General features: G+C 38.3%; 13 protein-coding genes across 13 annotated transcripts; 5 read left to right on the top strand and 8 right to left on the bottom strand. All coding sequences in view use genetic code 12, as the record gives it.

Annotated features, from left to right (window-relative positions):
• Positions 1–203: 203 nt before the first annotated feature.
• CPAR2_105070 (uncharacterized protein) lies at positions 204–1,463 on the bottom strand (the record flags this gene model as incomplete). Its single annotated transcript, XM_036812554.1, has 1 exon — positions 204–1,463. One exon carries the CDS (start codon positions 1,461–1,463, stop codon positions 204–206), a length of 1,260 nt encoding a protein of 419 aa, XP_036663651.1.
• A 3,349-nt stretch (positions 1,464–4,812) lies between these two features.
• On the top strand, positions 4,813–5,370 carry SEN15 (Sen15p; the record flags this gene model as incomplete). Its single annotated transcript, XM_036812553.1, has 1 exon — positions 4,813–5,370. The coding sequence occupies one exon, from the start codon at positions 4,813–4,815 to the stop codon at positions 5,368–5,370; it is 558 nt and encodes a 185-aa protein (XP_036663650.1).
• Positions 5,371–5,650: 280 nt separating this feature from the next.
• SSC1 (Hsp70 family ATPase) lies at positions 5,651–7,606 on the bottom strand (the record flags this gene model as incomplete). Its single annotated transcript, XM_036812552.1, has 1 exon — positions 5,651–7,606. The coding sequence occupies one exon, from the start codon at positions 7,604–7,606 to the stop codon at positions 5,651–5,653; it is 1,956 nt and encodes a 651-aa protein (XP_036663649.1).
• Positions 7,607–8,277: 671 nt separating this feature from the next.
• On the bottom strand, positions 8,278–9,393 carry CPAR2_105040 (uncharacterized protein; the record flags this gene model as incomplete). The annotated part of the gene is made up of 1 exon (XM_036812551.1): positions 8,278–9,393. One exon carries the CDS (start codon positions 9,391–9,393, stop codon positions 8,278–8,280), a length of 1,116 nt encoding a protein of 371 aa, XP_036663648.1.
• A 279-nt stretch (positions 9,394–9,672) lies between these two features.
• CPAR2_105030 (RNA methyltransferase) lies at positions 9,673–10,875 on the bottom strand (the record flags this gene model as incomplete). The annotated part of the gene is made up of 1 exon (XM_036812550.1): positions 9,673–10,875. The coding sequence occupies one exon, from the start codon at positions 10,873–10,875 to the stop codon at positions 9,673–9,675; it is 1,203 nt and encodes a 400-aa protein (XP_036663647.1).
• Positions 10,876–11,157: 282 nt separating this feature from the next.
• MCM3 (MCM DNA helicase complex subunit) lies at positions 11,158–13,791 on the bottom strand (the record flags this gene model as incomplete). Its single annotated transcript, XM_036812549.1, has 1 exon — positions 11,158–13,791. One exon carries the CDS (start codon positions 13,789–13,791, stop codon positions 11,158–11,160), a length of 2,634 nt encoding a protein of 877 aa, XP_036663646.1.
• Positions 13,792–14,076: 285 nt separating this feature from the next.
• NOC4 (ribosome biosynthesis protein) lies at positions 14,077–15,705 on the bottom strand (the record flags this gene model as incomplete). The annotated part of the gene is made up of 1 exon (XM_036812548.1): positions 14,077–15,705. One exon carries the CDS (start codon positions 15,703–15,705, stop codon positions 14,077–14,079), a length of 1,629 nt encoding a protein of 542 aa, XP_036663645.1.
• Positions 15,706–16,610: 905 nt separating this feature from the next.
• Positions 16,611–18,092, top strand: CPAR2_105000 (sterol esterase; the record flags this gene model as incomplete). The annotated part of the gene is made up of 1 exon (XM_036812547.1): positions 16,611–18,092. The coding sequence occupies one exon, from the start codon at positions 16,611–16,613 to the stop codon at positions 18,090–18,092; it is 1,482 nt and encodes a 493-aa protein (XP_036663644.1).
• An 813-nt stretch (positions 18,093–18,905) lies between these two features.
• CPAR2_104990 (trifunctional uridine nucleosidase/nicotinamide riboside hydrolase/nicotinic acid riboside hydrolase) lies at positions 18,906–19,913 on the top strand (the record flags this gene model as incomplete). Its single annotated transcript, XM_036812546.1, has 1 exon — positions 18,906–19,913. The coding sequence occupies one exon, from the start codon at positions 18,906–18,908 to the stop codon at positions 19,911–19,913; it is 1,008 nt and encodes a 335-aa protein (XP_036663643.1).
• A 175-nt stretch (positions 19,914–20,088) lies between these two features.
• On the bottom strand, positions 20,089–20,823 carry CPAR2_104980 (uncharacterized protein; the record flags this gene model as incomplete). The annotated part of the gene is made up of 1 exon (XM_036812545.1): positions 20,089–20,823. The coding sequence occupies one exon, from the start codon at positions 20,821–20,823 to the stop codon at positions 20,089–20,091; it is 735 nt and encodes a 244-aa protein (XP_036663642.1).
• A 927-nt stretch (positions 20,824–21,750) lies between these two features.
• Positions 21,751–22,092, top strand: CPAR2_104970 (uncharacterized protein; the record flags this gene model as incomplete). The annotated part of the gene is made up of 1 exon (XM_036812543.1): positions 21,751–22,092. One exon carries the CDS (start codon positions 21,751–21,753, stop codon positions 22,090–22,092), a length of 342 nt encoding a protein of 113 aa, XP_036663641.1.
• Positions 22,093–22,303: 211 nt separating this feature from the next.
• CPAR2_104960 (uncharacterized protein) lies at positions 22,304–23,608 on the top strand (the record flags this gene model as incomplete). Its single annotated transcript, XM_036812542.1, has 1 exon — positions 22,304–23,608. The coding sequence occupies one exon, from the start codon at positions 22,304–22,306 to the stop codon at positions 23,606–23,608; it is 1,305 nt and encodes a 434-aa protein (XP_036663640.1).
• Positions 23,609–23,649: 41 nt separating this feature from the next.
• PHO86 (Pho86p) lies at positions 23,650–24,639 on the bottom strand (the record flags this gene model as incomplete). The annotated part of the gene is made up of 1 exon (XM_036812541.1): positions 23,650–24,639. The coding sequence occupies one exon, from the start codon at positions 24,637–24,639 to the stop codon at positions 23,650–23,652; it is 990 nt and encodes a 329-aa protein (XP_036663639.1).
• Positions 24,640–24,686: the final 47 nt, after the last annotated feature.

Here is a 24,686-nt window from a genome sequence, read left to right as displayed (position 1 = left end):
ACCTCCACTGCGCCCTGTCTCATCTTCGTGTTTTTAAGGGGCTGGTTTGGTTGTTACACGGTCCTTTTGCTTTTTTTCCATTGTCGTAAATGTTACAAAAGAGAATTCTAAAAGGGTTTGTGTAATGGAAAAACTAATTAACACGCGTCAGTGGTCAGTCTAAATGTGCACGTGAGTATCACGTGCATATTGTATAAATATTCTTACATAATCACACAGTCACCTTTCTTCTTCAATCTTCCCAATCTACCAACTTTTTTTGTTGTCGATTGTGCATCTACTTGTTTCAGCTTCTTCTTTTCCAAGATTGGTCCCAAATCAACACCATTATAGCTAATACTTCCACGATGACTAGTAAAGCGACCTTTTGATTTAGATTCTATTCTAGGTGGTTGGGCCAAATCATCCAACACTGATGTGCCATTAGTCAGAACCGATTTCTTTTCGTCAAATACTGAATTTATATCCGCATCGGCTGCTAATATATCGCCTGATTGAGTTTTGACTATTGATAACGACTGTCTACTGTCAGTCTTGTGTAATCGAAGTACAGGATCCAACCCAAATTGTAAAATCGAATTAGCCATGTATAGAAACAATTTGATCCACAATACTTCCAACTCAATAGTAAACCTAGACCCAAATCGTTCATTAAAAGTTTGTATTAATGCCTCACCCATAATTTCGTAAGCCGGTGGCTCAATGCCAAAGATTCTTGCATGACTTTTACCCAATTTTTCAAAAAATGAATCCAATACCGATAAATCTTCCAAGTTGGCAATTGTCATTTTCATAACTTGCGCAAAACTAACTGCTTGATGTCTTAATGATGGCCATAGAAGTTCTAATTCGGGTGCAATGGTTAATAAATTGGCATACAACTGACGACAGAATAATGATGATGCCATCAGTGATGTTGTTGTTTGTCGTGGACTTGTTGTCAGACCCCTTGTAGATTCCCTTTTCAATCCTTCATCATCGCCATCAAATCCACCTGGCATATTTTTTGACGATTTGTTTTCTTCCAACAACATTTTATTCCATGTATATCTCAACATTTCAATCTCACGTTTGGTAAATTGTAGCTTGATGCGATATCGATCAGGAGTTTCCAAATCGTATTGTTCCAATGACATGTTTGTTTCTTGTTGAGTTAATTGATAAGCTGTTTGTAAATTATGTGCTAAATTATCACTTAAATCAAGTGGTAGATTAAATGTAGGATCTTGCTCCTTTCCTGATACTTGTGTGGTTGCAACGGTTGTCTTTGATGGAACAGTATACAATGAGGTAGTGTCACTAGCGAGGCTTTTGGTATCTATACCGGAAACAGAAGCTGAAGTTGAATTTGAATTGGGGGTGTTTGAAACCAGACCTAGTTTGGACTTGTGATATATATAAGGGGTCGATGTAGCTGACCTAGAGTCTGAAGCTAAATTTCTTGAAATTACTGAAGGCGCCATTTTTGAAATATTCGAAATTGTAGGGATATAGACTCCTTTATAGGTTTGAAACAAATTTAGCACAAATTTGTTAAAGTTTAACCAACACTTGATTAAACTTATTGAGCCCTGTGTATGCACGTATGTCTCTGGATTAAAAAAATGCGGGAAACGAAAGTTGACTAAACAGTATAGCGCCTTTTCTATTAGATAAACCCAGGATGGATAGACCAAATGTATCGTCTAAAATATCAAGTGACACGCAGTCTGGTTCGATTCTGCAATCCAATAACAAATCAAATGTTTCTTCACCTTCTATTTTTTTTTGGTAAATACGCAGCCGGTAAATTCCAATGAAACTGGATACAAAATGGGAATAATGAAACCGTTGAAAGCGTCGTTTGTTATTGTCGAGTATGCAATGTAAGCAGTATTTGGTTTGGACTACTATTGTATGAAAAACTCGTTTGGACACGCTAAAACTGTGTGACAGGCGTAACCGGTTTTATGCAGAAAGTGGTCTGATTTTGAAGAAGAAAAATTTAGTTTTCAAAAAATGCAAGATGTTTAGAAAATGGTTAGTATATTTATATTAGTCTTCGTCTTTGTTGACCAAGGGGAGAGAGATGTCAAAAACTACAAGACAATAATAATTAATTGCAAAATGTGTATTGTGTAAAATAATATTGAGGGAAAATGTATCCCCTTCTTTTGTTTGAAGTTAATATTATGTCACCAATGTTAATTACTTATTTTGAACACAACACTCATTCGGGGGAACAGAAGTTTCTGTGATTCATTTCTGGAAGTAACATTGTTGTTATTTGTCTCTCTCCCCCATTCAAAACAAAAGTCTCAAAAAGGTTTTTAAAAGTATAGCATTGTTTTCAGTTACAAGACGTTAATTGTTTTGCAATTTTGTGCTCAGTGTATTGTTTTATTTCAATTTTAATTTCTTGAGCTCTTACACAAAATACAAGACACAGTAAAGCAATAAGAGAAAGGGGGATTATACTAAAGTTTCTGTATGTTTGATGCAAAAGGGGAAGGGGTTTCATATAGTTGTTTTGTTGATATGGCTCTACTATTTCTACTCCAAAATGTTGGTCTACAGTGCTTGACTTGATGATACATAGGCTCAAAACATGCAAAGTTTTGACGAAGTATGTACAATGACTTAAATTTTGTGAGCTAATGATGTAGTTTAACAAGACATACATAGAAAAACACAATAGGGTAAACACCTCCCTCAATATTCAATTACAATTGTCTTTTGCAATCTTTCTACCGGAAAACAATAAACAGTTACTTGACCTCAATATACACAAAACCTGATTGTTTTTCAAAACAACAAACCTCATCAACCAATGATTTTCATCCTAGACCTTACATAGGTAAACAACTTTTTTTTGTGGTTATTAATTCAACCAAAAGTTAACAAACCATTTTCACAAAAACCCAATGCTACTTTATATACACACTATCGTTAAGCCCAAGTTACTAAGAACACTTTGTGGTCTAGATCGGATCGACACACCTCTTGCATGCATCCAATGATTTTTCCACTGGTGGCCCTGAGTCCATAGGTTTCTGGAAGTATAGTTCCTATCCTCACTGTTAATCACCAAACCAAATTAGGATTTGTGATGAGTTGAGTCGAACTCGATGTGATAGTTGTGAGTCACAAACGATTACATTAGCCAGTGATTCTAGCTGCTTTGTATACTTCCTCAAGGTGTTTCCTTTTCATGTCGAAACCATACTGTATTTCTTTAAATTGAAAGAAATTTTTGTTTCAATTGCCGTGAGTATTTATAAAACACGAAGCGAACTCATCACCTCCACATTTTTGCAAAATTAATTTGTTTGTCAGTGGCGTGAATTGGCGCCTTGTGCTTAATTTTGATGCAAGCAGTCTCCCCCCCTCCTAGTATCTTCTACGTCTTGCTAACAATCTCTTCTATAAGACCGGAACTGCTGAGGCTAAGAAAGGCTGAGCACAATGTCCAAAATGTCTTGAAAATGTAATTGTTCACTAACAAAATGATAGAATCAGATACCTTTTTCCTGCAAAATACATATGCGATGGCTTAAAATTCTAATGGCATTCATGTTTCCTGCAATCGCCATTTCCGCAGACACATTTGATTGACAAAAGTTCGTCTCAGAGGCTATGCTACAAAAATGTCCTTCCCTTTCTCCCACAATCAAATTTCGTATCTGTGGGTGATGAGATCTGGAAGGCGTAGACTTGCATTGTACATGTCTTTCTGCATTTTTACTAATCGCAAAACATTGTACAAAATCAAAGAAGGAGAAAAAGGGAAATTTGTCGGATTTGTCCGTTTTCGTAATTAGGAAATGATGAGATTCAGTTCATTCTACAAGCCACCTTTCAACTTCTCGCAATATATGAGTTTCCAAGATAATCAAATAAAGTTTCATAACTACACAACCTTAGGAAGATAAAAAGCAATCAGGACATACGTTCTTTGTGCTTGCGTAGCCTAAAAGAGTGTATATAATTTCATTCTACTTGCATAATCTTGGTTGATGGTTATGAGTCTGACTGATCTGCAGTTAAACCTTAGTATATTATTATCAACTCACACTTTTTACACCCCATATTGTGGCGCGTTCCCATGCGATAGACGTGATTGCCCCCCCCTTTCCTACAATCAACGTAGGCAGACCACAAACGAAACATAGTCAATTTGACGCTTTTTGAAAAAGCTTCGTTCGGAATTCTACATGAATCCAAAACTTTTTCCACTGTTGTAGAGTGATTTCCTAAATAGGTAAAATTATTGAACTTTCAAATACAACCTTTATCGCTGACATTCCCACTTGGTTTCCTTGTATAGCGACAGCATTCACTGTTCTGCTCCTTATCGTCCTCATCCAGCTGATCACAATTCCATGCAATTCTATTCTCTTGTTCATGAAGCTTTCCTATTTTTGCTTTAGCTCATTCTGCATTCGAACATATCGTTTCAAATTGACAATGACGGAAATAACAACCCCATTCTTTGCCCCACCTCTAAACAATAGGAACACTTCTTATCAACATGTTTCAGACTCAATGACCTCATCATGGTTGCATATCCAGCCTTTTGTCTAATAAAAAGAAGCAGGTTTGTATTCGAGAAATAGTACGTTACCCCTTTTCATGGTGGTAACAGATAGTGACGAGGACTTCTATTAACGGAGATAATAGTTCTCCCCTCGTGATTTATTTCGAAATGTGATAAAAACTCCTAAAGTGTCACTCTCACGTGCGACCGCAGGTACATCTCCGAGCATCGCAAAAAGCAAAAATGTCAAAAAAAATGTGACGAAAAGCCCAAGTCTCATCCATGGAAACCACGATATGACGACCTTACCATTCACCTCATCTACAATTGACCAAGTACGATTAAATCTAATACACTACAACCTTTGGACCCAAGTGGAAGTACACAACAATTATATACTAAGCGGTTTACCCCCCTCCAAATTGGTTTCTACTGATCCTGATTCGAAACATGAATGGATTGTATGTAAACGATTGAATGAGCATCGCAAATTGAAAGTGAGGGAAATTAATTCTTGGTTCGAGGAGATAAAAGAGTATAAAAAGGATGGAAGCGAGGATGGCACTTCGGGAGACGTCGATGAGCCAGATTCCTGTACTGAAACCAGCATGCAAAATTCTAATATCAATGATGCACAGCAAAATGAAGTTGAAAACCAACTCCCATGTATCTCTGTCCAAAAGGAATCAATCTCCGAAGACAATCATTCGTCTACTTCCATTTGGAAACCGATTGATAATACCATGAATGGTAAAGGACGAGTACGTAGGCTAACAATTGCATTGATTAACGACGACGGTACAATAGTCTACTACTTCATTCATGATGGAATCACCAAACCTCGACAAAACTAAACTCTACAATGATGTATAATCGATTAATCTTTATTCCAACAAATGTGATACATATATACATACATAAATAATGCACACTTTTGATGAAACTTTGAAAGCTATGTACAATATGGGGTTGATTGATCTGTCAAGGTGCAAAGTAAAAACTCTAAAACATCAAAACATATAGAAAAACAGTAGATTTAGGACAAAGGGTGAAAATAAAACACGTAATTCATCATCATTGAAATAGACACAATATAAGCATAAAGTCTGTATTGCACTAATCCCTCGTATTCATCTATTCCTTCTTTTCTTCAGATGATGATTGTTCACCACCGTCTTTGTACAAATCCTTGAAAAGATCAATAGCTGCATTTTGCAATTCTTCGGTCTTGGCCTTCAAGTCTTCGGCAACAACTTCTTCACCGGCTTGTGCTTTCAAGACAATTTCTCTCAATCTTTCGATGTGTTCTTTAACTTTGTCAACGGCTTCAGTGGACAATTTCTCTTTATGTTCATTCAACGAGTTTTCAGTGTCGTTACACAATTGATCAGCTCTGTTGGCAGCTTCAATAGCTTCTCTCTTGGATTTATCGGATTCAGCATATTTCTCAGCATCATTGACCATCTTTTCAATTTCAGCATCAGATAAACCAGATGATCCGGCAACAGTGATGGAAGCATCCTTGTTGGAAGCTTTATCACGAGCAGAAACCTTAATGATACCATCAGTATCAATGTCGAAAGTGACTTCAATTTGTGGAACACCTTTTGGTGCTGGTGGAATACCTGACAAGGTAAAGTTACCAATCAACTTGTTGTCTCTGGTCAATTCTCTTTCACCTTGGAAAACTCTGATTTCAACCGAGGTTTGTCCAGCAGATGCAGTTGAGAAAATTTGTGATTTCTTGGCTGGAATAGTGGTGTTTCTAGCAATCAATCTAGCGAAAACACCACCCATGGTTTCAATACCCAAGGACAATGGAGTAACATCCAACAAAACGACATCTTTAACTTCACCAGCAAGGATACCACCTTGAATGGCGGCACCCAAAGCGACAGCTTCATCTGGGTTAACAGCCTTGGATGGTTGTTTTCCAAAGATGGATTTAACAGTCTCAATAACCTTTGGCATTCTTGACATACCACCAACCAAGATAACTTCAGAAATATCTGAAGTAGATAATCCAGCATCTTTCAAAGCCTTCTTACATGGTTCAATGGTCTTTTTGATCAATGGCTCAACCAATTGTTCAAATTGTGCTCTGGTAATCTTTTGGTTAATGTGTTTTGGACCAGAAGCATCAGCAGTGATGAATGGCAAGTTGATTTCAGTAGAAACAGTGGATGACAATTCAATCTTGGCCTTTTCAGCGGCTTCTCTAATACGTTGAATGGCCATTCTATCCTTTTCCAAATCAATACCAGTTTCCTTTTTGAAAGTGTCAACGATATTTCTAACCAATGCAATGTCGAAATCTTCACCACCCAAGTGAGTGTCACCATTAGTTGATTTGACTTCGAAAACACCAGCACCAATGTCCAAGATGGAAATATCAAAAGTACCACCACCCAAATCGAAAACAGCAACAACTTCACCATCCTTCTTTTCCAAACCATATGCCAAAGCAGCGGCAGTTGGTTCGTTAACAACTCTCAAAACGTTCAATCCAACAATTTTACCGGCATCTTTGGTAGCTTGTCTTTGAGCATCGTTAAAGTAAGCTGGACAGGTGACAACGGCACTGTTGATCTTTTTACCCAAAGCAGCTTCAGCGGTTTCTTTCATTTTGTTCAAAATGAAACCACCAATTTGTTGTGGTGAATATTGTTCGCCTCTAGCTTCTAACCAAGCGTCACCATTTCCGTGCTTGATAATCTTGTAAGGAACTTGATTGATATCTCTTTGAACTTCCTTATCTTCATATCTACGACCAATCAAACGTTTGGTGGCAAACAAAGTGTTTTCTGGGTTAACAACAGCTTGACGTTTAGCTGGAATACCAACTAATCTTTCGCCATCCTTGGTGAATGCAACAATGGATGGAGTAGTTCTTCCACCTTCAGAGTTTTCCAAAATCTTTGGAGTTTTACCTTCCATAACAGCTACAGCTGAATTGGTGGTACCCAAGTCAATACCAATGACTGGACCAGTTGGGGCAGCTGTGGTGGATTGTGCACGAACAGCGGCAAATCTAGTGGAGGTTGGTAATTGACGAGCAATGCTTCTCAACGAACTTCTAGCAGACAACATTGTTTATGTGGTTTATTCTGTTGAAAATTAGTGTCTCCAAATTGAATTTATTCAAAAAAGAATAGCAGTTGGATGGAGGAGGATTTTTGGAAAACTTTTTTATATTTGAAAATTTTATAAACGTCATTGCTTAGGAAATGTCGCAGTGATCTGGTAGCTCTATAGAATCATCATAGAATGTTGTAGAAAAAAAAAAGATCTCAGAACCGACAAAAGAATGAGTCCAACCAACTTTCGCAGCAAAAAAAAGAAAAAAAAATGTCTCAAGGGCCCAATTTCGATGCTGCCAAAGGCACCAACAAGTGAAGCGCAAGTGTGTAGTGACCAAAGAGAGTATGGAGGAATGTTGAACACTCCGTATTATCTTAAGAAAATATTGAAACAAGTCTGAAAATTGCAATGTATCCCTTCTGTTGTTGCTTCATTTTCGATGCCGGTCTCGACACAGACGCAATCAATGAGGACTCCTCGATACAAACGCAAGTCATGCAATTTAAATAAAGACGAAGTGAAAAGAACCACACAGATTGTTTATAATGGTACCAGGCAAGGAAGGATGTAGAATCATTTTTTAGAGCATTATTTTTATATCTCCACATCAATAACTACTTTATTTGACACAAAGTCACCCCTCTCTTATTCTTCTTTGCTTCCATTCATCCTGCTTCTTCTCACTCTTTGAGGTCTTCCGGAATATTGCCATTCATAACCCAAGTCAAGGATTTTTCCTTTCGAAAGCTTTCTAAGTATTCTATCATTTCATCATCCAGTTTGTTATACTTGTAGCTGCCCCTTTTTATAGCATCACAAATGCGTTTCCTTCTTTGGTATCTCTTACTCTCTTTAGATCGCGAGTCTCCCCTCCAATTAAGCTTTCCGTACTTGGCATCCATTTCACAAAGTGGCCCTTGACCCTTATAGCCTTTAAAAAACTCATCGTAAATATCACGAATGGAGGTTGGATTGTGAATAAACTCAATGTGAACTTTTGTTTCAGGTTTTACATTTTGGCCCTGATTGTTTGTAGAAGCATCTTGGTCCTCAGAAAGTAACTGATTTACCTCCTCATTTGCACCACCTCTTTTTCTCTTTCTTCCTCTAGGCTTTTGTTTCGCAGATGTGTCGTTTCGGGTTTCTCTTGAGCCTCGTGTTTGCTGCTGTTGGATTTGACTAGATGACGGATCTTGTCGCTCATTGGGAACCACGCCTGATATATGATGCAACTCGGGGTCCATATTATTCTCCAAATCTCTGTCTAAAGGATCCGGTACGGTGGTTTGATTCTGGTGGTGGGTCAATTGTTGTTGCATACGCTGCATCGAAACTCTATTGTGGTCAAGTATACTTTGTTGAACAATCAGACGTGGTTGCTGTGTCTGTAAATGATTCATGTTTTGGTTGATTTGCAGTGGCAAATTGTGACGCTGTAAATCACTCACATTGACACTATCTTGAAAAGCTCTGATTGAATGTAACATTGACTCATCGTCATCCTCTGTTACCTCAGGAGGAGCACCTTGTGCTCTCAATTCCATTTCAACTTCATCATCACCAGATTTCCCCTTCCTATGCATCAATTGTGTCACCAAATCTGTCAACAACAATGTGACTTTATCCAATTTTGCATTTTGGAAATCAAGCAACTGTCTCAGCATTGCCACTTCACGTTGCAAGGATAATATACGGTCATTTTCAAGTTTGCTCAATTGATTGGTCAACCGGTCAACCTTGGCCTCCAAAAACGCCACATTCTGATCGTTTGTACGAATACGCGAAGATGAGTTCATAGGATCGTGCAAATTATAACTCCAATTGTGTGTTTATCAACGTTAACCAGTGTCTTTTTTTTTGCAAACCCTTATGTATTGTCGTCAGCCTTTACAAGTTGCAAAAATGTCGGCAAAGGTTAGAAACCAGTTGTGACTTTTTATTGTGTTTATGTCTCATCAAAAGAAGTGGGCGATTTTCAGAAGAAAAAGAGTCTCGATCGCAAATGAGGCGCTACCAAACATGATCATTCACCACAATTGCAATACACAACAATGCTGTCAATCGTCTGACTCGGTTTAGTTATATTCCCCTATATCCGATTCTACCTCTTCAGAGCTACTTTCTGCAACTTCTTCTCTATTTTCCGCATCCGAAGCTCCGTCCTCGTCCTCTGTTTCGTTGTCCACATTTCCTTGACCGGCGTTCTTTTCACCTTGATCGGTCTCATCTACAGCAGTTCCTAATAAAGCCTCCTCACTGATATCGTCCAATTCATCAAATCTCGCTGTAAATGTATCGCCAAATAATGCCAATAAAGCAACACACCTGCCTTTTGAGTTTATATAAACCGCCCTGCATTTTTTATAGTCACCATATACCTCCTTAGTAGTTAAGCTCAATTGCATCAAGTTCGACAGCTTCGGGAGAAATAACCCAATGTTATCGGTGTATTGCGTCATTGTTTTCAAAAGTTCGGTGATATTGAATGGTTGCATAGCATATAAATTGAATTCATGTCGATCATAGTTCGTGCCTCCCCATGGTGGGGAGCTGAATATAAAGTCAAATATCCGATTAGATGGTACGTTTTTCCTTGCTTCTCGTATACTTTCCGGAATCCAATCGTAATTTATTTCTTTATTCTCTTTAAGTTTAGTAATTTCTCTCCAGTCGGCTTTCAATGTCCACGTCTTATCTTGAACTTGATATACCTGTGCATTATGTTCAGCACAACACAAATTCGTGCCATTGATTTCTATCCCACCTACTGAGTCAAAAAATTGGGCAAACTGGATCATATTCCCGCCTCCTCCGCAACACACATCCAATCCGTAATTAGCATCGGGTGGTAAAATCTTGACAAAGAGCTGTGCAATATATTTGGCAATCAATTCTGGAGTCACACTATACCATAGTTCTGCTGAAAGATATATACCTTCGTCGTATCTAGAAAATAATTCGTATCTTCGATTCCAAAATTTTCGCAGTGATAATGGTAGTGTGTGATATGTATGCATTAACAACTCACCATTGTACAGATGTTCACTGTAGTAATCATCCTCTTGTGTTTCGTACTCCTGGGTTCCCTGCTGGTTTTGTTGTATACTTTGATCAGTATCTTCAAGTCTAAGTTGACTCTTTTTCTTGTTCCCACGTTTCTTTTTCCTCCTTTGTTTCCCAATTTTTCCAGGAGAGGGAGACCTTTCATACGACATATCATTTAGGTTATCTGGCTTTCCATTATCTCTATCGACAGGTTCAATCGAAGTCTGAGACATTGTAAATTGATTAAGTGTTAAGAAAAGGTTAAGCACATAGAAAATGTGATATTTGTTAAAAATTCGGCGCTACCGATGTTTGCGTGATCACAGGGTTGGATAGTTGGAGATTGTGAGGAGAGTGACAGTGCACCATAGCATCATTTATGCAGTGAATACATACGGAAGGGATCCATCAATTACATAGGATCACACTTGAGACAACACCAAATCGAATTGTTTTTACTCGTACAATAAACTAATACACAGAAGAAAATCCCAATAGCCCTAACTTAATTCTCACTACATTGTCCACACTTTACCTTCGGCAAGGAAGATTTTATTATCCTCTTGCATCTTTTCAAGTCCAGATTCAAGTTCAAAGTCTGTGAACTTTTCCTCTTGTGCCATTTCGTCATTGATAGCCTTCATGACGCTATCAATTGGTGCGATACGTTGTGACTCTGGACCGGTAAACACATCTGAACGAATCACCTTCTGAAGCACTCTTTTGAATGTCTGGAACCTCTCAGAGCTTATTGTTGACGTTTGTTCGGTGTTTGTGGCTCTATCACCCAATGGACGATGCACATTGGAACTCGATTGATCTTCTTCGACCAACACAGCTTCTTGTTGTTGCTGCTGTTGTTGTTCATTTGCATTAGTGATGTGAAATTGTTCCAACTCTTCACCAACTTCCTCAGTCTCGCCGTCCACATCTTGTTCTCCTAATGGTAGTTCTGGTGTGGTATCTGGTGTCCTTTGTTCTTGTTGCTGTTGCTGTTCCATTAGCCTCGTTCTCCTAGTACTTGGTCTTGTTCCTGTTGATTCCTCTTCCGAATCCTCGTCAGATTCCAGTTCTGAATCAAAAGTTTCTTCAACCGTTCTTCTCTTCTTGTTTTGTTTCTTGGGAATTTCCTTAAACAAAGCGTACCGCAACATCTCTTCGGCAACCTTAGCATCCTTAACCTCAACACTTTTAGATAATCTCACCTTGGCATGAGCGGAAGCTAAACGAATCAAAGTTTCCAAAGTTCTTGCAGTTATTGGCGCCGTGTTTCTTTGATTGTTTCCGATCAAATCATTTCTTAGCGACGAGTAAGTAGTGACAATATAATCTGATGCGCTCTTTGTCAACACAGGCTTGATTCTTTGTTTAGCGTATTGAATATACTTTTTCAAAAATGGTATTGACAAAATTGTGGGCGATTTCTTTGAACTCCTTGCAACACCCGCATGCAACAAAGCATTGAACTTTTCAAATATTGGTTGTTCCAATAACTCTTGTTCATTTACCTCATCATCACCAACGGCCAACGTCACACTAGATTTTTCCCTAATTGGCTCCCCTTCCATCATGCCAGGTGGCACAAATCTGTGCATTCTCAACACATGTTCAGAAATCACTCTATCCTTTGTCGGATTCACATCATCAGTGACAACGAATAACAAATCAAAACGAGATAAAAGCGAATCCGGCAATGCGATGTTTTTATGTGGGTCCTTGTGCACATCATACTGGCCGAATACCGGGTTAGCTGCAGCAATGACTGAACAACGAGCATTTAAGGATGTATGGATACCAGCCTTGGCGATAGTAACTGTTTGTTGTTCCATGACTTCATGAATAGCAACTCTATCTGAATCAGACATTTTATCAAACTCATCAATACACACAATTCCTCTATCTGCTAAAACCATCGCACCAGCCTCTAGTCTTCTTTCACCAGTTTCCTTATCTGTCGTGACTGCAGCGGTCAAACCAACACCGGATGACCCTCTACCAGTTGTTGCAATGGCCAATGAGGCCGTATTCAAAACAAATCTTAAAATCTGAGACTTTGCAGTCGATGGATCACCAACCATCAAAATATTTATATCTCCTCTCAAATGTGTACCATTATCCAAATTCTTTTCCACACCTCCCATCATCATCAATAAAACTGCCTTTTTTATGTGCTCAAACCCATAAATTGAGGGAGCTAATGATTGGGATAAAATGTCAAAAATCTTTTTGTCCTTTGAGAGCTTGTTAATGTTTCTAATATCGTGATCAGTAATCTTTTCTTGCGAGGCAACTCCTGTTGATCTCGCATGTAATGGGTAAACCGAGTTACCTAAAAGAACCGTCTTGAATGAGGAATTGTTGTTTACGCCACCACCCAATGCACGGTAAACACCAACTATTTGAACACGATCTCCTGGTTTCGTTAAATCGACTAAATCGTCATCCAAAATAACATCAACCGATCTTGGCAACTGACCAGCTGGAGCGGTTTCTGGCATCTCTTGGACGGATATCTTTTGATGGTCTTTGTATGTTGAATAACCATACTCAGTGGTCAATTTATTTCCATCCATATCCTCTGTGGGGTAAATTGGAGGGGTTGAAATAGCATCGAAAGAAGTGGTTTGATCTCTGTATTCTCTAGCATAAAACCTGCCTGTAGCATCGGCATATTGAACCGACCTGATAACCTTAGGACGAACCAATGAAGCTCTCGTGACAATACCTTCAATAGAAACCATCTTTGATAAATAGTTTGAGTCAATAGACCTAGGGGTAATCGAATGATTACCAAAAGCTCCCTTAAAGCTCAAGTAATATTGTTGGTTGGTATCGAAATCATTTGGGAATGATGAGTCGCTTGGGTCGTAGATTGTTAAAACAGTATCTCTCACGGCACGTTCACAAGCTGGCAAATAATCAGCTGGTTGATTTAATAAACCTTGCCAAAATTCTCTGTCAAAATCTCTTATTTGGTCAATCGAAACATTCAATCTATATTTACCTTTGATAATCAAGTCTCTTATTTGAGCTCTGTAATCAACGCCGGTGTTTGAATCAATTCTATCCAAGAACTCCTGAAACCTTCTTACCCTGTCACCAAACACAGCATCCAAAGGTTGGTCATCAAATTGAGTAGTATCGTCCATGACTGATTTAGTGAATCGACGATAGAAATGATAATAATTTGAGCAAAAAGATCAGTCGAAGTGTGTGAATTTACGATTCCTTTTTCTATAAAGCATCAGGAATGGGTTTTGCAAGAAGGAAAAATAAAAAAAAAAAAATTAGAAAATCAACACGCGTTTCATAAGATTTCCCAATGCGGTTAAATTAGAATGGTGCGGATGTAGTACAATTTCAGGTTTCACCGCCTACGACAAGTGCTGAAAGACATCAGCCTCGTAACCATTACGCATATACACTTAATCTTCTTATAAATTCCATCCTTGAAGCAAGTAATTTCCTTCCTTATCCTTCTCTGACAAAACACCATCGAAGGTTTCAAATTCAAGAGCAGCTTGACTCTTGTATCTACGCGATTTTTCAGTTTCCAACAAACTCTGATAACTCCAATCCAAAAAGTCCTCCATATTGTAGTTCGGCTTTCGAAATGGTTCACCAAAAATTTTGGCCAACGTGGCGATATTTGGATGATAATGCCTCATCAACGTTTCTAATTCCCAGAGCGATGATTTGATGGCTTGCGTATTTAAAGGATTCGTCTCAAGATTGTCAAAGGGGTCTCCAACTTGTGCATTGTCGTCTGTATTATGCAACATTATCATACAAGTTGGATGTCTTTTCAACAAATTGTAAATGAATGGGATGATGATAACCACACCTGACGCACTTGATGTCAACGATAATCTTGCTAGTTTCTTTATAAATGAAGCCACTAAATTTGCAGATAAGTGGGTGGATGACAAGAACAAATCACATAACCGAAAGAATCTAGATCTATACCTCGTGTAAAACAACTCAGGTCTCAATAACGAATATAATTTGGAGTAAAAATCGGGATACTCCAAATTATAGCTCTTCATCAACTCGTAAAGCGAGTTGAGTGATAAAATTGGTATAATCAAGTCGTCCTGTAAATTATATGCATCTGTTAAGAAATCCATTAGGCTCTGAGGTTGTGACATGTATGGAATGATTCGTTTATGTAGAATGGACAAGATCAATTTGTATTGAGATGAAGACAATGGGTACGATAAAAGTGACAACACACATTTTTGAAAATGCGATTTGAACTTGTTGTGTTTGTAAATGGTTGATGGCAATATATCTTTTACAACAAGTGTATTTTCATTCTCGAGGTCCTCCGAATGAAATTGGAGTCCATTTCGTATAATCGTGACAAAGTTTGCAAATATTCTCTGAAGTTCCTTTTCAGATAAATCGTCCTTCCAAGAACATAATACCTCATTCAAATTGTCGAAAAAGTAAAATTGCAAATCCCAGTGGTGCTTGAAAGTGTCAGCAAAATCCATAACGATGAAGTTATTAGATGATCCATCTGGCAAGACTTTGCCTATGTTACTATGTAATATTGCTTCAAGAAATAGCTGATACGTCTTTTTGGGAAATTGCTTTTCTAAAGTTTGACTTTCCAACTTGATGAGATTCAAAAAAACTTCCATTGAGTCTAATTGCAATGACGTTTCATTGGATAGATCAGTCAGTAACATCTTGAGTATTGTTGATTTAAAAGCTTTGTATTTATCTGCCAACCAGTTGACGACTAGTCTTTGCTTTTCGTTGTGTTTCTTGGATCCTACCATCATCCCCTCCTTGAATAATGCTTCAAATCGTTCGAAAAGGGTAAGAAGAATATGGCGGCCCATTTTCTCTGTGTCTGTAACCTCCTTTTCCATAAAAGTGCTCGGAATTCTTTGTAATAGACTGAGCAAAGTGATAAAGTTGTTAAACTTTGATGCATCTCGAATCTGCTCTCCAAGTGAAGTTACATCCTCCAATGACAACACAGTTAGTTCATCCTTGTGTCTCTTCTGTTTGTTTGTCTCTGATTTTTGAGAAGGCTTTCTCTTTGGCGGCATTACGGTCACAGAGTCAATCAGCTTAAATAATCGTTGTAACCTCAATTATTGATGAGATGAGTACCCTTCCCTTTTTCTTTTTTTTTTTTGCATCACCAAACACGACTCTTTTTGGGTTTTGTCTCTCACTTTAAATACCAAACCACAATTGAGAAAAATTTTTCTACATCTTCTTTTTCCCCTTCTTTTTTCTCTTTTCTTTGTATGACCTTCCAAGTTTTATACTACATGATGAAATCTCGCGTATCAGTCATTGATTATGGCCCTCTTTTGGAGTTGTAGTTAGCCTTCGGGCTGATTCCTTTGAGAGAAATTGCGGATCCTCCGTTGGGTTTTTTTTTGATATGATGACAGTGTCTGGCGCAACTATATCTTGTTACATTCTTACAGACGCTTTGGAGAACTTCTGACCCATAACAACTTGAAAGGTTGTACCGCTGAGAGTCAACAGCTATGTAGTTGAACAAATTGTCAGGAATCAGAGGTTCCTAAATCTCGAGTCACTGGTTGCTGAGCAATCGCAATTGTGAGAGATTCCAATGGCTTTCTAGTCAATTTACCGATTTTTCAATTACTGGCAGATAACGCTCGTTTCTTCAAGAACTTACGACTTCTTTCATCATCGGGATGTAAACTGCTCCTCTACAGTCCTTCACAAAAACAAAGATTGACCACATGTAAGCACGTTACACTACCTATCTCTAGTTACTAGTCCAAGATGTGGCTAATACCTCGAGACATCACCAATCGATTCCAGCCTAAAAGGGTCCATCGGGTACAATCTTATCTCCGGATTATTTTTTCTTCACCGAAATTCATAGCACTATTCCTGTCTTCACGATTTTTCCGATTGTTTCTTCGATGAGCAATTGTTTTACCTCGTCACAGAAACTCCGGTATCAGCGATGAAGACTGAGGAAAGCAAGAGCGGCTCTTCCGAGGTCAAGTATAATTGGTTTCAAAAGTATACAATAATATTTATCAGTTCATTATGCTCAGTCGTATACGCAACTATACTATGTACTGGTGCAATAATCCATAGTTGGTATCAAGGAATCAAAGGCGAGAACAATTTGAAACCACCTGATATTGAAGTTAGAAGTCATGGATATGTACCGAGACAAGCGTTCCAAGACATGAAATCACTCAAGGCGTCTCGCGATTTGCAGTATTATCTTCAGGTATTAGGTTTAGATTTAGAAGAATATGACGTTACGACTTCAGATGGGTACATTTTAGTCTTGCACCATATAATAGACCCAAAGGAAACAAAGGAGCAAAGAGATTTGAGAAAACCAGTGTTTATGCAACATGGACTTCTATCGTGTTCAGGTAACTTTATTGCCAGTGGACAAAATTCATTGGCGTATTACTTTCACGAACAAGGAAAAGACGTCTGGATGGGAAACAACCGTTCATGGTTTAGAGCACGCCATGCTACGATAAAGGGTAACTTGTACAATAGCGAATTGTATTGGAAATGGGGAATGAAGGAGTTGGCGTATCAAGATTTACCGGCTATGATTGAAACAGTGATGAGCATGAAACCAAAACATGACAAGCTTACTTTATTCGGGCATCTGCAAGGTGGTCTCCAAAGCTTCCTTATGTTGCTGAACCCGAACTTTTCGTTTATTCATGAAAAAATTGATTTATTTGTACCATTAGCACCTGCAATCTATCCGGGACAATTGTTTTATACACGATCATTCATCAAAATACTCGTCAAGCTACCCAAATCATTGTGGACGATGATATTCGGGTTTTGTGCCATGCTTCGAAACTTGTGTCTTGTTCGTGACACGATTGCTCAAACATGGTTGTTTGGTAAACTATCCTACTACATGTTTAAATTTTTATTCGGATGGACTGGACGAAACTGGGGTAGCGACAAATTGGTGTGGCACATCCTTTTTATTTTTAATATGAGCTATGTCTCGGTTCAATTGATGCAGTATTATTTGGCCAATTTTGCGCCCGGTGGCTTTGTCGAAATGTTGCAACCAAAAGAAACGTACTTTAACGGTGATCACTATTCTGTTAATACGTACAAATCAAATGATGCAAAAATGGCTTTTCCGTATCACATTTCCTGGTTTGGGCAAACCTGCAAAGTACCTATTTTAATCTTTACAGGTGACGATGATTATCTTGTTGACGGAAAACGATTGGTGTCACATATGCAACATTACGAGCCAGGGTACATTGAAGGTCAGAATTTCAAGCACTTCAATATACCCACCTATAACCATTTGGACATTTGTTGGGCTGAGGACGTTATTGGAACAGTTGGTTACGAGGTTTGCAAAGAATGGGAACAATTGGAAGGAAGAGGAGAGGAAGGAGTTAATGAAAAACGCGTAAGTAGTGAGACACCTGACATGTGAGTGTATATCCCAATTTGGTGTGGCCGCGAACGTTGAGTATTCCTTTCACAATGTCACGAAAGGGCACCTTTGTATTTATTAATTGTATTATATCCATATATCAAATATTGAGTGAACCATCCATCTTTGAAAAAGCGCAAATTTGACATATTAAGGATAAAACAATGATGGCGTCAAGGAACAATCTTAAAGCATTACTCAAAAGAGATAGACGCATGCAGTGTGTTATTGCCTCTTTAAAATAGTATCAGCCACTCATATACACGTTCCTTAGTTATTTTGATGGCTCTTTCTATTGTGTCAAGTTTTTCTACACGTCATTTTCACCAAAGCGCAATATTGGCCTGAAAAGTAAGTTATTCAATATTGCCACCTTGGCTTTTCAATGAATATGAGGACTCTTTACTTGCATTCAATGCGTAGCAAAATATAATCAATTATACTCTACCAATCAGAAGGCTATAATGTGCTCGATAATATACACCGAAATTAGAGTTAAGGTTCAATTCCCATTTCCCCTCCGAGACTTCTTTAGCATGACATTAATTTTTCGCCAAAACCCTCTTTTTTTTTCCGTAGTTAACCCACATTGTATCGACCACAATTTTTCTTACAAGAAGAACATTGACCAAACTCTTACTTTGCTACTGAATCCACTCCACCTTTTGCTTTCTGACTAACATTACTCACAATCGACAGAGTTTCAGCCGTTGGGTTTTTTAAAAAGTAAAAAAATAAAATAAATAAATAAATAAAACCTATTAAAGCAACGACAACTGAAATATTTCCCCACCCCCGCCACACACTTGAAACATGACTAAACAACAGATTCCAATCTGGCTAGATTGTGACCCTGGAAACGATGATGCATTTGCAATCTTACTTTCGGTGTTCAACCCGCGCTTCAAGTTGTTAGGAATATCTACCGTTCATGGTAATGCACCATTGGACATGACGACACATAATACGTTAGCCATGTTGGATCTATTGAATATATACAGTATCAAAGTTTACGAGGGTGAAGACAAACCGTTGGTAAATGCTCCTCGCCATGCATTAGACGTCCATGGCTCAAAAGGAATTGGAGGGGTGGACTTACCGGAAACGTCAATCAACAAATGCGTCACTTCGATTTCATATGTTGATGCAATTAAGGAAGCCATTGATGCACACGCCCATGAAATCTGTCTTGTTGTTACCGGCACAATGACAAATATTGCTCTTTTGATTAAAAAGTATCCTGAGGTTGTTGATAAGATCAAGTATATATCTGTGATGGGAGGTAGCTTTGGTATGGGTAATGCCACTTCATATGCCGAATTCAACTTTCACACAGACCCCCACGCTATCAAAGCCGTTATGGATAAATTGCAGGATAAAATGATCTTAACACCATTAAATCTCACTCACAAAATCATAGCTAATGGTGCTATTCGGAAACAGATTTATGATGAAGAAGATGAAACAAGAAATAGTCCGCTAAGAAAAGCCTTTTATGAGATATTGATGTTTTATAGCAAGGCATATGCTAAACTAGAGGATATGAAGAGTGGACCTCCATTACATGACCCAGTAGCAGTCTATAGCTTGCTTCCAATCATTGACAAAGATTGCGCTAAATACGGTTACCAATATTTAAGAAGAAAGTTGGATATAGTAATTGGTGGACCTCACGAGGGAGAGAGCATAATCGTGAATAAACTGTTACCGCTCGATAAGTCAGAGAATGAAAGTGTCTATATTGGGGAGAACTTGAATGCACAACAGTTTTGGAGCTGCATGTTAGATGCATTGCATACAGCTGAGTTAAATTTGAAATAGAATCTAGAAAGTACGTAAAACGTTCAAACTTTGTTAGAGTGGCCCTTTTCGGGTAGAGTATTTACTTCTGACATCTTCTTTGCTCTAATATAAATATATTGAAAATAAATCAAATAAATCCTGCAAAAGTCTTGGGGTCTGCAAGTTGATGCTTGAGGTCTATCTGTAGTATCATTTACATATCAGCGCCTTGTTCTTCCACTGGTACGGTAAAAGCACCTGACAAGTAAATAGCTGGTTCGTGAATGTTGTGATGTTGATAACTCAAAACACCAACACCACCGGCATCCAACATCAATTTTGGATCATGGTTGATCTCTTCGTGTACCCACCTAGCAACAAGACACCTCAAGATGTGTCCATGAGCAACAACAATAATATCACTAGGTTCGCAATCTTCCAATGCCTTGACGTGAATCAGTTTCAATTTGTTGATGAATCGGTCAACTCTTTCAGTAACTTGTTTGTAATCCTCACCACCTTCACAGCCATCCCTCCAAATCAGCCATGGATGATCGCACGAATCAAGGCCTCTTTCCAACCTTGATTGTCTAATCGCAGCGGTCTTTTTACCTTCATAGTCACCATAATCCCATTCTCTAATATCGTCATCATACTCAATAGGGATTTTGTCTCTAATTTCTGGAGGAATAGCCTCCAAGATCAATTGAGTGGTATGTCTAGCTCTACGTCTTGGACTGGAGAAAATCTTGGTGATATTCTCTGGCTTGATCATATTTGTACGAGATGGTCCAATCAAGCATTCACCAGTTCTTCTCATTTGCATCTCTCCAAACGGAGTTAGTTCAATATCAGTAACCGATGTGTGTTGACCACTTTTGGACCATTCTGTTTGACCATGACGGACAAATATAACCCTAGGGTCTTTGTACTTGTGTTCTGTTGTCATTAAAATGCAGGGAAAGAGTTATACGAGTAACACAGGACTTTTTCCTATACTGCTGATTGTAATTACCGAGAAGAGAAGAATATGCTACAATCGTTGAATGGGCAATCTTAAGAAAAAGTTTTAAAGAACGGGAAAAATGGCACATTGTAGTACAAAAACGAGTTCGGATAATTATTGCGGAACTGAATAAAATCATCTTTACACAACAACATAATGAAACCAATGCAGCGGAAAAGGGTGAAACTGAAAGCAGGTGGGGGTGCACCCAAGGAACTTCCAAGCCGTTTGAAGAAAAACGTGGCTCTAGGAGATTTCAAATATCGAAACTCAATAGCATGCACCATGATATGCAGGGGAACCGTTGAGACGGCACCCGCATATCCGCCTTCCATTATAGTAATAAACTTGTCAGCAAATGCCATGAATATTATCACTTCATCTTCTATTCTTTAGCTAGCTTGGCTTTTGTCTACCACCTCTTCCCATCTCTTCCAGATCAATATTTCCCCGGCCGCAAATATAACTCGTCTAAGATCGAATGTGAGACTTTTGCAAGAACTTTAGCCACAGATTTTGTTAGAACCAAGCTCTTGGACTGTGGTACTTGTAGAAAGTTCTGTCGTTAAGTTAGCTTAACTGTAGCTCAGTTACGTTCTTGTAAAAATGCGTACTTGTAGATTTTGCTACTTTAGCAACGTTAAGTAGTTGCCAAGCAAGATTTTGCAAACCCTCCTTCAATTGGAACACTACTAGATCGGATCCCTGGCACAGAAAAAGACTAGATTAGCTGCTTTTTACAAGTATACGTATTGTTGCAAAATTCGTTGTAACATTCCTGTATGGAGAAAGTGAGAGAGAATTGAAGAAAAATTTCACAAGGTCTGCGATTACATACATCACTTCACTTCAATCCTATTCCGTCACATCATGAGCTCTCCGAAAGCACAGATAACGCAAAAGTTGATATCGGTATTGAAAACTTTGCCCAACGAGAGGTTGAAACCGTACGCGTCTTTCAAGGAGTCACAACTAAAAAGATTCGAAGATCGGGATGTCGTATCTTCGATTTCGGAAGAGGATTTAAAATTGCAATTTATAGCTTTGAAAGAGCTCGTGAATGATAAGTACAAGAACTATTATAAACTAAATGACAAGTTGTTGAAACCAAAGGGTAATCCAGAGTACTACAATCGTTTGATGAGTGAGATTAGAGGTGAAAAGAAAGAATCTTTGCTAACAGCAATGAGAACAATCGTGTTTGGTAAATAGAAAAAGAGTATTACGGATCCAACTTTTTATTTTGTAAATAGATACTAATGATATATGTTCAATTCAGTCGATGGAGGTTTGTCTTTGATGGGCATGTAGAGTGTTGAATTAAAATGCGTGCGTGTCAAAATCGCAAAAACTTTAGCGAATCATACCATCGTTTAAAGTATTTTTTCAAATACTATCCTTGTTAGGCATCTGAGTATTCCACATGTCATTCAAAAGAACTATCCAGCAATCAAAGCCACTACAGTCGCTATTGGTATTGGGTGGTTGTTTTATCATCTTTATATGTTACTATTCAAACATATTTAGTTTTTTGTCAGGTTCATCATCAACCTATACACCGGAGGAGATCAATACTTTGTTGCAAAACAAGGAGTCGCATATAGTTGCATTGAGAAAGACCGAATTAGCTGCACAAGGCTTGACCAAACCATACCTAGATGACAGTCATTTTCATGTCAAGAATTGGAATCTCAATGGGCATCCACTCGTGGAAAACAATGAGTACATAAGATTGACCTCTTTGGTCCCTCACTCTGCCTCCAATATGTTTAGTAAAATGCCTATACAGGCAGAGTCTTTTGAAATGGAGTTGACTTTCCATATTCACAACAGCGAAGCCAAACATGGTTTGGTAGGTGATGGCTTGGCTGTGTGGATTTTAGATAGACCTAGTGAAATCGGTGATGTATTTGGTGTTCGTAATGAGTTCAACGGGCTTGGAATTATGATGGACACATACAAAAATGGAAAGCGTGATACGTTTCCGTATGTGAATTTAATGATGGGAGACGGACGATCTCGCTATAACAAGGCTACTGATGGATATGAGACTCGTTTGGCAGGGTGTCTGGCCAAGGGACTTGTGAACCCATCTTCAAAGGAAACCAAAATGAGATTGGTATATATCAAAAACGGATACTTGTCCATTGATTTCAATTATAACGGTAAACATGAAGATTGGGAAAACTGTGTGACGTTAACTGACGTTCAATTGCCCATGATCAAATTCCTCGGTTTAAGTGCTGAAACTGGTCAATTATTTGAAAATGTTGATATAATAGAAAATAAAATGTACGCCTTGTACAAGCCCAATGGCGGATTCGTCGAATCTATCGACGAGTTGAACGACTTGATCCACGAGCAAAATGAGTTCGAGCATGAGGCTGCCAATTTAGCAGGCATCAATGACCAAGTGAACCAGCAGGCGAAGAAGTCTGGTGGTCGAAATAGGGCGTTTAAGAAGAAATTGTCTGCACAACGTCGAAGGACATTGAAACGATTAAAGAATGCTGAAAAGAGGATAAAGGAAAGAGAAAGAAAAGAAAGGTTGGAAAAGTATGGTGATCCGGATGCAACTTTTATCAAGAGATTAATGGGTAGTACGTTGTGGTTCGTCAAGATTGTCATTTACACGGTCATTGCAACCATTTTGCTTTGGTTTGTATGGATTGTCATTCGAGTTCAAAAGCAGAGGAGAAAGAAGAAAACTGCTGGTTTATTAGATTAAATACATTAACAATTTAACTAAAGTTTTCTTTGTCATATTCACTAGTGTCTTTTTCTGAGTTGTTCTTTTTCAAGCAAGTCACTCTCTTTAAGTAACTCCACATCGTCCCTTTCTGTGGTCAATAAAAGTCCAAACGTGTCTCTGCTTATACCAAGTAATCTATTCAAAAACTTTTCATAAGATTTCAAAGAGGGGCTGAATGGGTTCAATTCCAATGAGGAGCTTAGTAATTTGAATCCACAACGTATCAAGGTTCCCTCTTGTTCTTTGTCGAATGAGTAAGCATCAGTGACAACAAAGATAGTTCCATTCTTGGTCTTGGATTTCTTTTGTAACAAGTATTCCTGATACAACTCCCTTGCTCTTAATACAGCCCATTCAATCAACAACTGGTCAAAATCAACTTTTTTGAAAACTTTTCTAACGTGAATACCAGTGATATTGACAATGAAATTATCTGGCGTTGATTGCTCCCAATCTGGTTTGAGTGTACCAATGGCAATTGGCTGATCTTTGTAGATAATCAATTCTGAGTTTTTCCCATTCTTCAAAAGTGGTGTTTTGGGATCCTGAGCAAACTCTTTTACGTCAAAACCAAAAGTATAATCACAATATTTTTGCGCAACATATCGATCAGTGATGGCACCAACTTCATCACCCAATATGTATGCAATAAATCCAAAAATACCAAAAATACCAGCAATGGTAGGACCTGACTTGATTATATGGAATATGAAATCCCGTTTGTTTCTTGACGCAATGAAGTATAATTCTACCAAATTATCACTGATTGAAATGTAATCCCACAATGCGTAGACTAAAATGGATGGGAAAATTAATGAATACAATGCAAGTGAATAAGGATGCCATATAATAAAACGAGTTAAATTAGCCTGTGATTGTTTGTATCGGTCTCCATGCAATGTGACTGCTGCTTTGGTCAATTCAGGAGTCAATGCCGATTTGGACAAGGTTGATGGAGCTCTTGCATCCAAAGGTGTATTCAAGTCAATATCCTTTTGAGTCACCATAGTTTCAATGTATACAATTTCAGTCCAACAGAAAGGAGTGTTTGCAA

This window comes from Candida parapsilosis, contig 005569 (genome assembly GCF_000182765.1).
Source record: "Candida parapsilosis strain CDC317 annotated contig 005569".
In the NCBI taxonomy this organism is placed as follows: domain Eukaryota; kingdom Fungi; phylum Ascomycota; class Pichiomycetes; order Serinales; family Debaryomycetaceae; genus Lodderomyces; species Lodderomyces parapsilosis.
This window is presented reverse-complemented; position numbering and strand designations above follow the sequence as displayed.